The 15,169-nt window shown below is 36.9% G+C and overlaps 1 protein-coding gene across 2 annotated transcripts; it reads left to right on the top strand.

Moving 5' to 3' along the window:
• Positions 1-9,278: 9,278 nt before the first annotated feature.
• LOC113349154 (ninja-family protein mc410-like) lies at positions 9,279-12,290 on the top strand. Of its 2 annotated transcripts, none has more exons than XM_026593080.1 (3): positions 9,279-9,461; positions 10,282-11,539; positions 11,692-12,290. In XM_026593080.1, exons 2-3 carry the CDS (start codon positions 10,426-10,428, stop codon positions 12,108-12,110), a joined length of 1,533 nt encoding a protein of 510 aa, XP_026448865.1. In that variant the 5' UTR covers positions 9,279-9,461; positions 10,282-10,425; the 3' UTR covers positions 12,111-12,290. The 2 variants fall into 2 exon arrangements, with proteins under 2 accessions (XP_026448865.1, XP_026448864.1); XM_026593079.1 differs by having other exon boundaries at positions 10,278-11,539.
• Positions 12,291-15,169: the final 2,879 nt, after the last annotated feature.

Genomic DNA, 15,169 nt, shown 5'->3' with positions numbered 1-15,169 from the left:
TAAATCTAATTCTAATAAAATCTTGATTTTTAGGTATAATCATGCTAAAAGATGATGGATCCAAGTTTTTTGAAACCTTGAAATTTCCCATGAGATCTAAAAATTGAGAGATCAAAAAGAAGGAAAAACATACTTGAAATGCTTCTTGAGGGTGAAGACACCCCTTTTCCTCCCTTGGACCTCCAAAAATGATTTTAATGGAGTTGAAATGTGAACCCTAAAAAAAATAGTTCACGTACGCGGACAAGGGAAGGAAGAAGAAGGGTACGCGTACCACAACTCTTATATACCCATTAATGGGCTTGGACCCGTTCATGAACCGTGACCCATAGAAGGAAAGTGGGATTTTTTTTTCATCGTTCAACCAACAAGGTTCGCACAATGTGAAAAGATCAACATAATGAAGAAAAAGATAGTAGTAGAACTACATCACTTTATTTAACCTCAGGTGGACAGAAAAAATCTGTCGAACGAGTTTTTCTTCAAGGAAAATAAATTTCAAAAAATAAAACTAACCCATAATACAAATACACAACAAAAGTCAGATCGTTACTTGCCCCATTCCAAATTATATACAAATGGCGTGACGCCAATGTTGTTACCAAGAGGCAAGATGAGCAGAGGAATCATCATGCATCTTCTCCGGTCGATATTTATGAAATGTACCAGACGTATAATCATAGTAATGGCGATATTCAGGGTTATTTGAAAATTTTGACTCATTTTTCTTATGATTAAAGGAAGGATTTTTCAAATAGCTGGAACTTGCAACACCACCTGTAAAAATTTTTTTATCGATTTTGACAGAGTTGTTGCCAAAACTCGAATAAGTGTCACGAAAGACAGAGTCAGAATTTTTACTAGAACATGCCTTTTCCTTAATCAAAACAAGTCCTTCCAGAGATTTAAAAACGTTTTCAAAATCCATAAACAGATCTTTGTCAATTGATCCATCTCGATAGTATTCCTCAAAAAGATTAATAAGAAGTTTAGTGAGGTTCCATATCCTTGAGATTTTATTCACACGTTTCCTGCAACGAACCATTTTAAAGGGATCTTTAATTTTTCCTTTAGATTGTTTTTCATCATCTAGGATTTCCAACGTCTTAGATGATGTGAAATTATCTTGAGAGACCAACAGTCTTGAAAAGAATAAACTCAGAACAATCTTTGAAGATTTCTGGTATGCATCACAAATGCCCAGAACATGTTTCCCAAAGTGATTTCCCACAGGGACAGTCTTTAGGAACAATCAAACGTAAACTTATTAGGTTTATCGTATTTTCCTGCTCTGATACCAATTGAAAAGGGGGTCTAACAACCTCACCCAATATTTCGTTTAGGCAATCTGTATGGACAAACTTCAATATATTCCAAGAGAATCAACTAGACAGTCAGACTCAATCAATGGAAATATATCCAAGAGTTGTATCTCTGTTTCACAATGTAATCAACAAATCAAACAAGTAGAAATCCATGAGCCTGATTATTATGTGAAACAACTTGAACGGTACCAAAGACCAATGTTCAAGTGTCAATCAAATTATATCAATAACTAAAGGTTGGATTATCCATTGAACTACGCACAACCTGTAATATTTTAATTATATAAAGAAATATAATACGGAAAAGAAATAACACAGACACCAGAAATTTTGTTAACGAGAAAACCGCAAATGCAGAAAACCCCCGGGACCTAGTACAGATTTGAACACCACACTGTATTAAGCCTCTACAAACACTAGCCTACTCCGAGTTAACTTCAGACTGGAATGTAGTTGATCCCTAACCAAACTCACACTGATCAAGATACAGTCGCATTCCTTACGCCTCTGAATCCGAGCAGAACTATGCACACTTGATTCCCTTAGCTTATCTCACCCACAACTAAGTTGCTTTGACCTAAAGTCGAAGACTTGATAAACCAATCTGTATTACACAGAAAAGTCTATTGAATAAATAAACCTGTCTCGCACAGAAATACCTATGAGTATTGTTTCGTCTTTTGATAAATCAAGGTGAACATGAACCAATTGATACACCGGACTTGTATTCCCGAAAAACATCCTAGTAATATCAATCACCTCACAATAATCTTAATTGTATGGTAGCGAAACAAGATATTGTGGAATCACAAACGATGAGACGAAGATGTTTGTGACTACTTTTTATCTTGCCTATCAGAGATTGAATCTCGAGCAAATCTTAGAGAAGATAGTATTCAATACGATAGAAAACAGCAAGATCAGAACACGCAACTTCATAATCCCAATGAAGTCTTTAAGTCGTTAACTTAAAGGTTTTAGAAAAACCTAGGTTAAAGGAGAATAGACTCTAGTCGAAACTAGTATCACATAGGAGTGTGGGGATTAGGTTTCCCAGTTACTAGAGTTCCCCCTTATATAGTCTTCAAATCAGGATTTGCAATCAATGTTACCCTGGTAACAAAGCATTCAATATTCACCGTTAGATGGAAACCTGATTAGACTCAAGCTAATATCTTTCAACCGTTAGATCGAACTTAGCTTGTTACACACAAATGAAAAGTAACTTCAGTTAGATATGAGTAACCGTACCAAAACGTGTACACCTTGTTGGCTCAACAATAGTTAACTGAAGTTAGCCGTATGAACACTTTCATATCAACCTTGTTCATCTTAACCATAACTAGTTCAAATGACTCAAATGAAACTATTTCTAGAGTTGTTCAATTGTTTATATTCTCATAGAAGTATACAAGACACAATTGAAGCAAAATCGATTTTGATTCACTCGAATCAATTCATAGACATTATAGCCACGGTTTGCAAAAGATTGCATTCCTTTATATATAAATGTATTAGTTCATGAACAAACCGATTTTAGAACATAACCTACTCAAATATGTACGCATACCTAAGCGGCCGGACTAAGTTTGGGTTTGCCAGTATGTGAACGGGTACGCATACCTTCCAAACTCAGTTGAATTTTCGGACATGAACTTTACGCCAGTACGCATACGGGTATGCATACTAAGTTCCCAGACTTCATCAAACCAACCAGTACGCATACGGGTATGCATACTATGGTTCCCGGACTTGGAATAACTTGCAATAGTTAGCATACAAGTACGCATACTTTGTTATATCCAATCATGGTTAATTGTTTTAAACTCCCATTTCAATCATTGAAACATTCTTAAAAGACGGCAATAGCTGTCTCACATAAACTATTAGCTTCGAAGCAATTTTCTAGTGATCGAATGATCAATACGAAACATTCCGAGTCTACATCAAATGACTGTCTCACACAAATCATGTAAGATGTTACCAGGCGATTTTCACATGATCATCTTTTGACTTTCGTCAAGAATATAAGATGAACTTGGTTAAAGCGAAAGATTACCAATACATATTTCGAGAAATATGTAAGCGAGTTAAACTCCTCTTGAAATATCAAATGTGTGTAATCGAAGTCTATATAGCTATACGACTTTTGTCTCAAATAGGAGATAGAGTAGATAGAATTTTGAGTGATAGATGAGTTAAAGTCTCCACATACCTTTTGTTGATGAAGTTCTACAAGCTCCCCTTAGTAGTTCCTCGTCTTCAATCGATGAACTCCGTGAAGTCTAATGCTCAACTACACTTTCTATCCTAATCCGAGACTTAGCTATAAGTAGACTAGAAATCAAGACTTAGAGTTTTGGAAACTAAATTTGACAAACAAGCTTGCGAGTTCGACCGAGTAGTGCTCTAACAGAGCTAATACACATGCTTCTTTAGAGGATGAATCTCTCAACGACTCAACTCTTGCTTCTTCACAAGTTCGTGTGACCCTTTTTTCTTTTATTTTTCTGATTATTATTGACTGGGCAGAAGTATATTAGTAGACTGTTTCCCTTGAGTTTTGGGAAATACATATGTAAAAATAGTCTTATAAACTAAACATACATAATTCACTCATTTTGTTGTAAATACATACATGATTCAGGCCCTATTCAGTATAATTATGGGGGTAAATCTAAAAAACTATCATAATTATAATGTTTGAAATACAAATTTAAAATACTCTATAATCTAATTAGCTTTTCAACATCTTCTCAAACCAATAACTAATTGGAAATGCTAAATGTTTCGATCGCTTAACCAATTTTAAATATTTTTTTGTAATCTATAATATAAGAATGTCCTCCTAAACCTAAAGTTATAGCTCCCTTCTTGCCTCAAATACAAGAGCATGCCTTTACACCAACCCAACTACCTTGTTGTACTACTCTCCTTAGATAAAATGTTCATAATCTTTATGAAGTGATTTTTAGGGTTATCTCGTTGCCTTCTCCACTAGTGTCTGGTAGTGGGTCTTTGCCTGTCTTCTCTTGGAGTTTTCTTGACACTCATGAACCAGCAAATCCCTATATCTTTAAGGGAGTTCGCAAACACCAGACCTCAGTCGTAGCTTTGCGGAAGTTGCTAATTAAAGGGCTAAGTTATCATGTTGAAAAACTGCTAACCTTGTGCATGAAAGAATATCATACAACCATTATACTATCAGATGATAAATACCAGAAAGATAATAATGATTTCCTATTAAAACTTCTTGGTTGGGAGATTAGTTCTTCCCAAGGGTTCACTACCTTTGAAATGGAGGATCTTAACTGGAAACTCAAAGTATTTAGATTGCGGATATATTTTGGGATATTATTTCTCCAATTCAAGCATGTTGTAACCCACTTATAAAAGTGGACAAAAGACTTCAACCCTAATACTCAAAGGTGTGTTCTTACTCATATTTGAATGAGATTTTAGAAGTTAGGTTTATAAGATTGTAGAATTTATATATTTAAGATTGGTTGTGCCACATGAACTCTATTGTTCGCTGATGATGCAAAGGATAAATGGAAAATTTGACACTTTGCTATTGTTCTTGTCAAAGTTGATTTATCGAACTCTCTCTCTTTCTGAGTGAATCTTGGTAGAACGAGATGATATTGCGACTACCACATAGGTGATATATGAGAAAGTCCTCCTTTTTTTTTTTTTTTTTTTTTTTTTTTTTTTTTTTTTTTTTTTTTTTTTTTTTTTTTTTTGCAAAAATCTAGGACATGGTTTGGGAGATTGTAAGAAAAACCCTGTAAAAACATATAAAACCTAAAATGTGGAGTTATAGCATGTGCCAATGGTGACTGATAACGCAAGGCCAAGTAAGAAAACGAGGTACTGATCCAAGTAAAGGTGGGAGTTCTACTATTTTAGAAATCGTAGTCGAGTCTGCAATTGAAGAAGCAACTAATGCTGTGATAAATTCAGTTGAAAATGAAGTTCTTGCTGAAAACCCATGAGTTGATACTTCCCATGGAAAGGTTTTTATGTCCAATGTAGACATGACTATTGAGGATAAGTCTGATGATGATCTTACCGTTATAACTAACATATCTTTGAAATAGATTCGTTGTTCAGATCTTTCTGAAGAAGAATGTGAGGTTTATGTTCAAAGATCCCGAGTCAAAAAATCGATCATCTCCGTAAGGTTAGACATGCTAGTGTAAATAGTAATAGATTTGAAGTATTATCCATGGATATATAAAAATAATATGATGGTTACCCCAATGCCATCGTTCACCAATATTTAAAAATATGGTGGGAGAGGATACTCTAAAAAAACAAAAAAACATCATTCTCTCCATCTCTGGATGCTTTTCAACCTGTTCAGTAAAGCTCCAAGAAAAGAAGTTTGAAGTCAAAACATGACCTTTTATTTAAAAACTATTGTACCAGATCTCTGAATTAAACCCTTTTAGTGAACCTATAGAAATAATTTGTTTTTTTCTATATCTTTTTTTTTTTAATTTCTTTCTCTTGGAGGTATTTTTCTTCCTGACTTGATTGGGGTATACCCAGATTAATTGGGGTATACCTAATAAGACAAAACCCGGACCATTATGAAGTAAAACACACCACCCCTTAACCAGTTATTTTTAAAATACCTAATATACCCTTACTTAATTAACACTAAGAATATGTTTAGGTTAATTAATTTAGTTAGTTAATTTGTTGAATTAAAATTCTCAAATTAGGTATTGTTTGGATTGAATTCATGGATTATGTGTTACAATTTTTGATGATTTTTTTTTGAGATTTTTTTTTTGTAACGGAAATGAAACCACACAAGCCAAACACTTCTACAAAGGGGATTGCAAAGCTACTGAGTGATTTCATACTCAAAATTACAGAAGGAATCAACACTTTCAATTCTGAAAATATGAAAAAAGTCGGCAAGGTCGACAAAAAAATACCCTACCGACTATGAAAAGTCGGCAAGGTCGACAAAACAACACCCTGTCGACTATATGATTTTTTACATACAGAAAAGGTGTTACAAATGCATGATTAGTCAGCAAGGTATTAATTTCATAACATGCCGACTAACCTATAGTCGGCAAGGTATAAAGATGAATACTGTGCCGACCTGTAAATGCTAATTTCAGAGATGAAATGTCGCAAGATCGACAAAAAATTACCCTTCCAACGAAAAATACCCTGCCGATGTTTGGTAAAAATGTGGAGTCATAAAAAAGATTTGAGATTGGGTACAAAATCATACTCAATCTCAAAACCCGTATGATACACATTTTCAGTTTCTTCTTGATTTTTTTTTTGATTTCATAGTTTCTTTTTATTCGCAAAAAATAATAAATTTATAAAATTAATTGAGTAATATGAAAAATCGTACAAAACTTTTGGTTGGTAACCTAGCGACAAGCTGGGCTCCAACTCCTCTTTGAATAGCAACACCTAATCTATAAAAAAAATGAAACTACCTACACCACTACCAGCGTCATTGCTAAATAAACAATTCTGAAGACGCTTGAAAAAAGCCAGAGTATCCTCACCAAGTTCCCCTAAGGTAAAAAAAGCTAGAACACTCAATCCATATCCATGTGCAGCACACTTTTCCGAGTACTTGATGCGCTTACGTGAAACCGCACCAGAAATAGCCTTACCAGGGACAAAGGAGTGGACACCATCACCAGTGATGGAGAGACACCTGTAACATCCATACAAACATCCCTCCCATTTTCCCAGTTAAGAACAAGGATGTCAGCGGGCTTTAGGTCTTTGTCATCATCTGTCCGAAGACCGAGAGAAGCCTCCTTACGCACATGCACATTGGCTTTGTAACAAATGTCAAAAACAACATCACGAGCAACATCATGGAGAAACTTATATCCAATATCCTTAGCACAATGAAGCGCATAATCACCAAAAGCATCCATATATTTGTTACAACTTGGGAATAAACTATTGTCAACAAACAAAGGAATACCAAGACGATAACAAAGTACAACTCTAAATTGTCGAGGTCCGAGGCATTGATTAAGCCCACTAATGGGCACCGCCAAAAGATAATCTTGGGCATGCTTGACACGGTTACATGACCATAGGACGGAATCTCTTACAGACATATGAAATTGGTCTGGGATTTGCTTCTTGACCCCATCAAAATAAACTACTGCCAGGGAATGCATGGAGGGGGGGGGGAATCATCGACGCAGTAAGTAGACGGTAATACACATACCTGAGTAAAGGTATGAAGAGCCAACTGATAAGCTGAGCCTCTGTCTGTTGAGAATAGATCACCAAGGATCACTTTCTGCACTGAAGTAGTCGGGCTCTGAGAAGCAAGAAAGCAGTAAGCTCGAGTGTCAGCCATGGTATAAATGCCAAGTCCACCATCTCTAATAGGTAAGGTAGCTAATCTCTTCTGTAAAGGACCAAAACCCGCACCATCCCCAGTAATCAGAAGCCCCAAATACTGAAATAACTGGTCATCATAAAAATCGGTGGCAGGTTGTAGAGCAGCAGGATTGGTAGTTCGCATTGCAAAATAAAGTCTAGACACACCAGCACAGTTGCGAAGTAAAAGCATCTCACTTTGAGGATCCTTGAGTTTTTTGATCGCACCCATTAATTGAACAGTTTTGTGCACCCTGTTCAACAACATGTCGCTAACGAAGTCCATATCCAAACTCACTGGGTCGCCCAAAAGTTTAACACCTTTAGAAGGTCTACCAATATCTGAGGGGAAAACACCATCTTCTGTACTCCTGAGATCAGGTGAAGGCCAAAATATTTCCGTCTTCTTTACATTGAGGTGTATCCCCCTGCCTGGTCCTTCAGATTCAATTATACGCAAAGCCTTAGCTACCTCTAAAGTATCACCAACAATTGTTCCATCATCCAGGTACCAAGCGTGCAAATCAAGTGTGCAACGAGAAGCAATAGTCTTCACTAAGGGGTGAAGAGTCAATGCAAATAACAAGGGGCCGAGAGGGTCACCTTGTTACACACCAAGTGCAGAAGATAAAATATATTGGGCATAATAAAGCTTAGCCGGACTTAAGTAGCAAAATTCTACCCAACGAGAAATACCTGGACAATGAATACGGACCTCCTTGATGAGCTGAGTTCTGCTCACCATGTTGAAAGCATTAGAAAAGTCAATTGGCAACATTGACATTTTGTCCGAATGGCCCTTTGTCTCTAAAAGGCGATTTACCGCGTGTAAAATGCCTTCCCCTCCTACAGGAACACCAACCCCGAATTGGTAGTCTCCTAAATAAGAGGTCATGTCCTTTCCAACAGCAAAAGAAGCCACCTCGGATACCAATCTGCGCCAAACCTTACCAACAACAATGGGCCTAAGACCTCCTCTCGGCTTAAGTAATGGTGTCAGAGGTGCGCTAGCAATGTATTCGCCTAATTCACTGGGGCATTGTCCAGCCAACCAAAGGTTGACAACCCAAAATATAATTGCGGTGAGAATCGATCTTGCGACACCCAACTCGTACTCCTAAGTCTGAATCATCTTTTTCATAGTTAGAGTTTTGGAAAAAGATTTTGAAAAAAATTCGGATGAATTTTAGCCGGCATGATTTTCTTTTGGGCAATTTGATCTTTTAACATCTTTTAGATACCCCTTAATTTAGATGAGTTTAAATTTGGTATACCCCAATATGGCGAAGTTTTACTTTTGCCTTTGTTTTCTTTTATCCATAAAAATCAAAGGAGTCTAAAACAAATACAGAAAATCAGAGTCAACCCACTGACTTAGTCAAATGGGCAGAGTGAACCGATGCACGACCTTGAACCGTTGAACGGCTTGAACTGACAATAGTCTAAATTATTGCAGAATTTGGAACATGACCGTGGAAAATGAGAATCTATGATAAGAAGCACGTGCTTAAACGATAAACCCTTTGTAATAAAAGAATACATTAAATTATACGACCACCAACAAAATAAAAAAAAAATGTGAAAGAAAAAATAGAAATGAAACCCCACCATTCTAGTATCCCTCATCTCATAAAAATTTGTTCATCTCTGTAAACAAGCAGATCTTATTGGTTCATCAACATCATCTTAACAACCACAGTCTTTGATCATCTAAAGGGTCTCATCATTACAAGTTGTTGATTCAAGGTATTAATTCTTCTTCTACTTCTTACTCCACCTAATCTACTTTTTTGTATGAGAAATTTCATGATTTCTTTTTTCTTCTGAGTTTCACTGGGTTTGTTTATTTTGTTCTTATGGTTTGTGGGTTTGTTTTAATTTTTCATCTGGATTTTCTTTAAGTGATAATTTGATGATTTGTGAATGCATGAATTGAAGGATGAGCGTGGGTTTTTAGGTGGTAGGTGAAATTTGTGATTTTGTAGTTCTCTTGTTAGCTAGATCTAGTTAATACGTTCACTTCATACTCCTTGAAGTTATAAAACTGTAGTTATGAAGTTGATCAAATTAGCTTCACTAAGTAGATATCATTTATTAGGGATTTCACTTGTAAATGTTGCTTGCGCTAGAGAGTTTTTGAAGATAATGGATTAGGGCCGTGGTTTTAGCATGAAGTTAACATCTGCAAATGTGTTGCGGCAAGAATGATATATTGGAGCTTTACAGTCAGGAAGAATTTTGCAGCCGTTGGGGTTTTTGTTTGGATTGAAATTCGAACTAAGTAGAGTCGTCGAACAACAAATTCAGGAAGACATTATATATTGAATATATTGGTATAGTTGTGTCTTTGTCTTACTTTGAAATACGGACTCATCTCTAAGAAAATTGAGGTCTTTGTAGTCTCTCTAGTGCATGGAAAATCAGTTGGTGATTAGTTTTCTGAAGAATGATACCTGTATACGAACATATATATGCATATACATATTTAAAGATTCAATTCTTAGCTTGAAGTTTTATCTCAAGGTGTGTGAAATGCCTAATTAAATGCTTCTTGTGTTTCAGATAGGTTGATCGTTTTGGTGTGGTTTTCCATTAGAAGGTGGTTCCGTGGTTTGTATTTTATCTGTACCTACGTAATGCGAGATCATACTTGTGTAAACAACGAGTCAAACAGAATACATTACTTGTGAATATTCCGTCTATCATTACCATGGAGGATAATAACGGCCTTGAACTAAGTTTGGGTCTTTCATGTGGTGGATCTGCTAGTAGTGCAAAGGGTAAAGAATGTACTTATTCAGATAGTAAGACAGAGGAAGGAGGTAGCAGCAGCAAAGTAAATGTCGATCTAAGAAATTTTATTAATGCAGGCTGCGCCAACAAACAGGATTTAGTTGATGACTCCCTTAAAGATAGCCCAACACTTTATGGAATGCAAACTTCAGAAGACAATTTCTTTAGTATCCTGAAGTCTTCGCATGCAGCTGAGTCTTCTGTAGACTTGGAAGGAACTAAAGTTCCACAGATCACTAAATATAGAGCACTATGGGATGCTGATAACAGTAGATCACTAGCGGAGGAGAAATCTGAGAGTATTGAATCTGGGGCAGGTAACAAACGTAAAATGTCGATTGAAGAGGTGAACAAGAAGCACGAGAGAGAAAGCCTGCAAGCTGAGCATAGTAAGAACCTTTCTATGGGAGTTTCTACGTCAACGAAGACTTCTCATGTTTCGATCTCAACAGATGACGGTTCAGCAGCTGAAAATGATGATGTCGTGGAGTCCGAAGCCAGATCAAGTTCCAGGTTAATTTCTCATGTTGAGGATGGTAAACGATATAAGCCTAGTGGCAACTCCTACGAGGCTTCAAAAGAGAGTCACGCATTGCACAGCTCAGTTGTCAGAGGCAATTATGAAGCGCAAAGAGAGTCTATTGTACAGTTTGGAAAGGAGTCTAACCATGGTGTAACCATGAATTTTGGAATTCCGATGTCGTTCACACCTGCCACGAATATTCCGTATTCGGCATCTGAAAATGTACTAAATGCTCATGCTACCATCAAGACGTCTGCTTATCCTGTAGGTACCATGCAGATGACACATCCTGCAAACAATGAGAGACCTAGGACCCAACCTGCAAACCCTGGAAGTACATCTGGAACTCTTGGTTACTCGACTGTCCAGCTACCAATATTAGATACTGGCCATTCGTGGGGAGTTGCTTCTCATCCTCAGCAGTTCCCTCCTTCATATGTTGGCAGAAACTTTGCCGGCGGAGACTTAAATTCTAATAAATCTGTAGACGGGTTGAAGATATCCCAAGGTTAGCAACTTTTCTCTTCCACACTTTCTTGGCTTATATTTTACCATGTTGCTTTTGGTGTCTTTTATTCAGTAAACACGAGAATGCTTTTGAAAGTTCTGTTGTCTTTTCTTGTAGTCTCATTTCTTTAATTTCTCCATGCACCTCTGCAGTTGCTAATCAGTCACTTCCTCATAGTTCATTATCAGACAATTCACCAGAATCTGTGTTACTGAAAGGCAACGGTAAACAGCAAGCCAGAGAAGATTCTTCCGTGGAACATCACCGCTACGAAGGTTCCATAATAAAGTCTGGAATGGCTCCTGGTTTGAAATTTGGGGGCTGTGGTTCTTACCCAGATCTACCTTGGGTTTCTACAACCGGACCTAGTCCAAACGGTAAGACAATCTCTGGTGTTACTTACAAGTATGACAAAAATCAAATGAGGATTGTTTGTGCTTGCCACGGCACCCACATGTCCCCTGAAGAGTTTGTTCTGCATGCCAGTAGTTCGGATAAACCTAACCCAGATAGTAATGCAGGTTTGACATCTTTTCCAAACAATAGTCCAGCAGCCTCTGCCAAGAGCTGATTTAATGTCTATTTTCTTGTGAATGTTATATAATTGCAATAAAGTGTTATTGATACAAGTTGTAATTGATACAAGCCCCTAATCCGGTGCTGATAAGTTCATTGATGTTGCGGTGGAAGGGGATGAAATCGTATTAAGTTAATTGGTGTTGTTAACCTTTTTTTTTCCCTCTCTTCTTCTAATTGATCTTTTGTCATTTCAGTATATATGCTGATTTTGTATCATATGGTACTCGGAAAAAATTACTCCCTCCGTTCTTTTTTAATAGGCCAGTTTCTATAAATAAAAGTTTCAGAAAAAATAGCCCACTTTCCTAATTGGGAAAGTCAAATGTTATTTTAATTTTTTGGGACCACTTTTCTCTTAACTTCTTTTGATGACAAGTGTCATGTGGACCATTTCACTTCACTTCTTTTATTGACAAGTGTCATGAGGACCATTTTCAATGATTAGTTCTCTTAATTTTCTTAATTTTCGCTAAAAACAAAACTGGCCTATTAAAAAGAACTGAGGGAGTAGTTTCTTGGGTTTGCTGTGGTCACCCAGATCGTATTACTTGTATGTAAATAAAGCTTTCCTGTAATGATCTCAATGCGGCAACAATCAGGAGTGAAGTAATGACACTATAAAGCCTCGCATTCCTTGCAGCGATTTGAGTATGTCAGCACCTAAGCTTCCCAAGTAATGAATGATTTCGATAATTTCTTTTCTTTCAAGTCGCACGATCCCGACAGACCTAGACAATACCAAACAAAGGGTAATATACAATATTCGTAAGAAAATTAACTATGAAAATCGTAAAAAATCAGTTGATAAATGAAGTGTTTTAGGCACCGATCTGCATTTTTTCTTCTTCTTTTGTAGTGCTTTGGACCTTCTAATTCTTTGTTGAGATAGCTGTAACTTGGATTTGTGGCGCAATCGAGTTTTTATTGTTTAGATCATCTATAACGCAGACTTAAAGGGTTGGTTATGTAAGCAACGTGGGTAATAGAGAAAGAAATACACGCTATACAGTTATGTGACAATAACAAATGACTAATCGTAGACACTGTCACATGCCCATTTAATCGTCTATAATTTTTATGGGACATGACCGGTAATATTATGTGGTTCAGTGAATCAACTTCATCCACAAGTACTCATCTGTAGTTGCAGGAAATCCTACAACACACCCCTTATAATAATTTGTAGATCTAAACATAAAAATGATGATAAGAATGCTAAAATTGTAAGAGGACACAAGATTTACGTGGTTCGATCAATTTGATCTACATCCACGGGGTTAGGGTGTACTATAATTATTTGTAATTACATCTTGATTACATGGAGACTCCATTAATGAGTATTTGGAGCTCTCGATTCTTGAAGGAAGAAGAAGAAGATAATAATACAAATTCTGCTCTCTCCCTCTCTCTACCAATGTGTCCTCCCTCAAAAGTGTCTATCCTCCTCTTTCTCTCTCCTGCCTTTCTCTTTATATAGGTGTTTATATAATGGATGACAGCTCATATATGGTGAGATACAACTAACATTTCCCCTAATTTCGGATCTGGCTTGCGGTATTCTCGCAAGCTTACAAATGTTAATTTCGCAGATCTTCTAATCTTCGCAAAGTTATTACAAATATCACCTATTGTATCGTTTCTCAAAGTGCTCTGCGACATTTTTGTAATGCGTTGTTAAGAATTTCGCGAGCGTATCGTTGTCGCGAAATTCTGATCCTACATCTTGCCTCTTTTTTCTTGAATATTGCTTGAAGAGCGATCTTCAGGAAAAAATCCATTGTTGTAGTTATTGGAGAGAGATACGTGTTGTTGGAGTAGTCTTTAATCTTTGTTGATGAAGGAACGAGCGAAAGAATACTGGACTTGAAAAGTACGTACTTGCCTCTATTCTTTTGTGAAGTTCCGGAATTTTGCGAAGTAAATAAGAAGTATCATCTTTTGAAGTATGCGAAGTATGAAGTATCCTTGAAGAAGTATAAGAAGCATGAAGTATCCTTGATGAGAATATAAGAAGTATCAATTCTCGAAATATAAGAAGTATCCGTCCTAGAATACGCATTTGCCTTCACTCATAAGGCTTTACGCAACAGAAGTCTTCATCTTCTTTCTCTCTAACTCTTCATGCCCCCATAAGCATTAGAGGTTTGCCATGCATTAAACCAATTGATCAACTCACAAAATCAGCAGCATCATAAACACAAAGACATGACACAATTAACCCATTTTATTGCATCAAAGGAAGATTACAAAACTCGTCCATCACATGGACCAAAACATGCCATTCACCCTATTGGTGAATGCCTAACACTCTCTACAATCAGTGGTTCTTCTCTCAATTGAACAACACCAACATTATTGATTCCTAGACTATTTATACTACTATGATCAGGCCAAAACTTTTGTGCAACCGCTTGCACAAGCCTTGGACAGCCAAGTGTCCAAGTAGTTTCCAACCGCCAACTTCAACTACCACCTTTTGTGTTGTCATGCCAATTGGTGACACACATGTTCTTGTTGGTTATGAACTCTAATATGGTTACAAACACACTTTATAGCCGTTCTACCTTGTCTCACTTCATTAGTATGCTCGTAAAGCCAATAACCAACTCCTAACTGTCATTTGAGTTGTATTGCACAACTATTGCGTTTTACTTAGTTTGGCCTTGATCCAATGCTCATTCATCTTGGACATGCATACTTCTTTCTCTAAGATAATGCAAGCACCATCTTTATGCTTCAATCATCAAGGCCAACTCCTTAAGCTCATTCTAGTTGCTCATGCGTTATATGCTTCACTTAGCCAATTTGCTTGACAATAACAAGGCCGCTCTTGCATTGCTAGCTTGTTTGCACTGTTCAAGCTTTGGCAAGCCTTGAACTAATGCCATAGACCAACTCTTGACCTATTTTACCTTCTTGCACCATCCTTGAGTTTGGGCCAACTCAATTCCATGGATATTCCTTAGTTCCAACATCGCATGTTGCATCTTGTCACTTTGGCCATGTCTTGCCTTTCCCTCAATGAAGCTTCATTGTGTCGGCCAATAAGCT

The sequence above is a fragment of the Papaver somniferum genome, chromosome 2, assembly GCF_003573695.1.
Source record: "Papaver somniferum cultivar HN1 chromosome 2, ASM357369v1, whole genome shotgun sequence".
Lineage (NCBI taxonomy): Eukaryota > Viridiplantae > Streptophyta > Magnoliopsida > Ranunculales > Papaveraceae > Papaver > Papaver somniferum.
The sequence above is the reverse complement of the archived record's forward strand: the minus strand, read 5'-3'. Positions and strand labels throughout refer to the sequence as shown.

Excerpts from the sequence above, each read along its gene's own strand:
- LOC113349154 (XM_026593080.1), top strand. The coding sequence starts at position 10,426 with ATGGAGGATAATAACGGCCTTGAACTAAGTTTGGGTCTTTCATGTGGT. Across the intron at positions 11,540-11,691 it reads CGGGTTGAAGATATCCCAAG|TTGCTAATCAGTCACTTCCT; the intron begins GTTAGCAACTTT and ends GCACCTCTGCAG.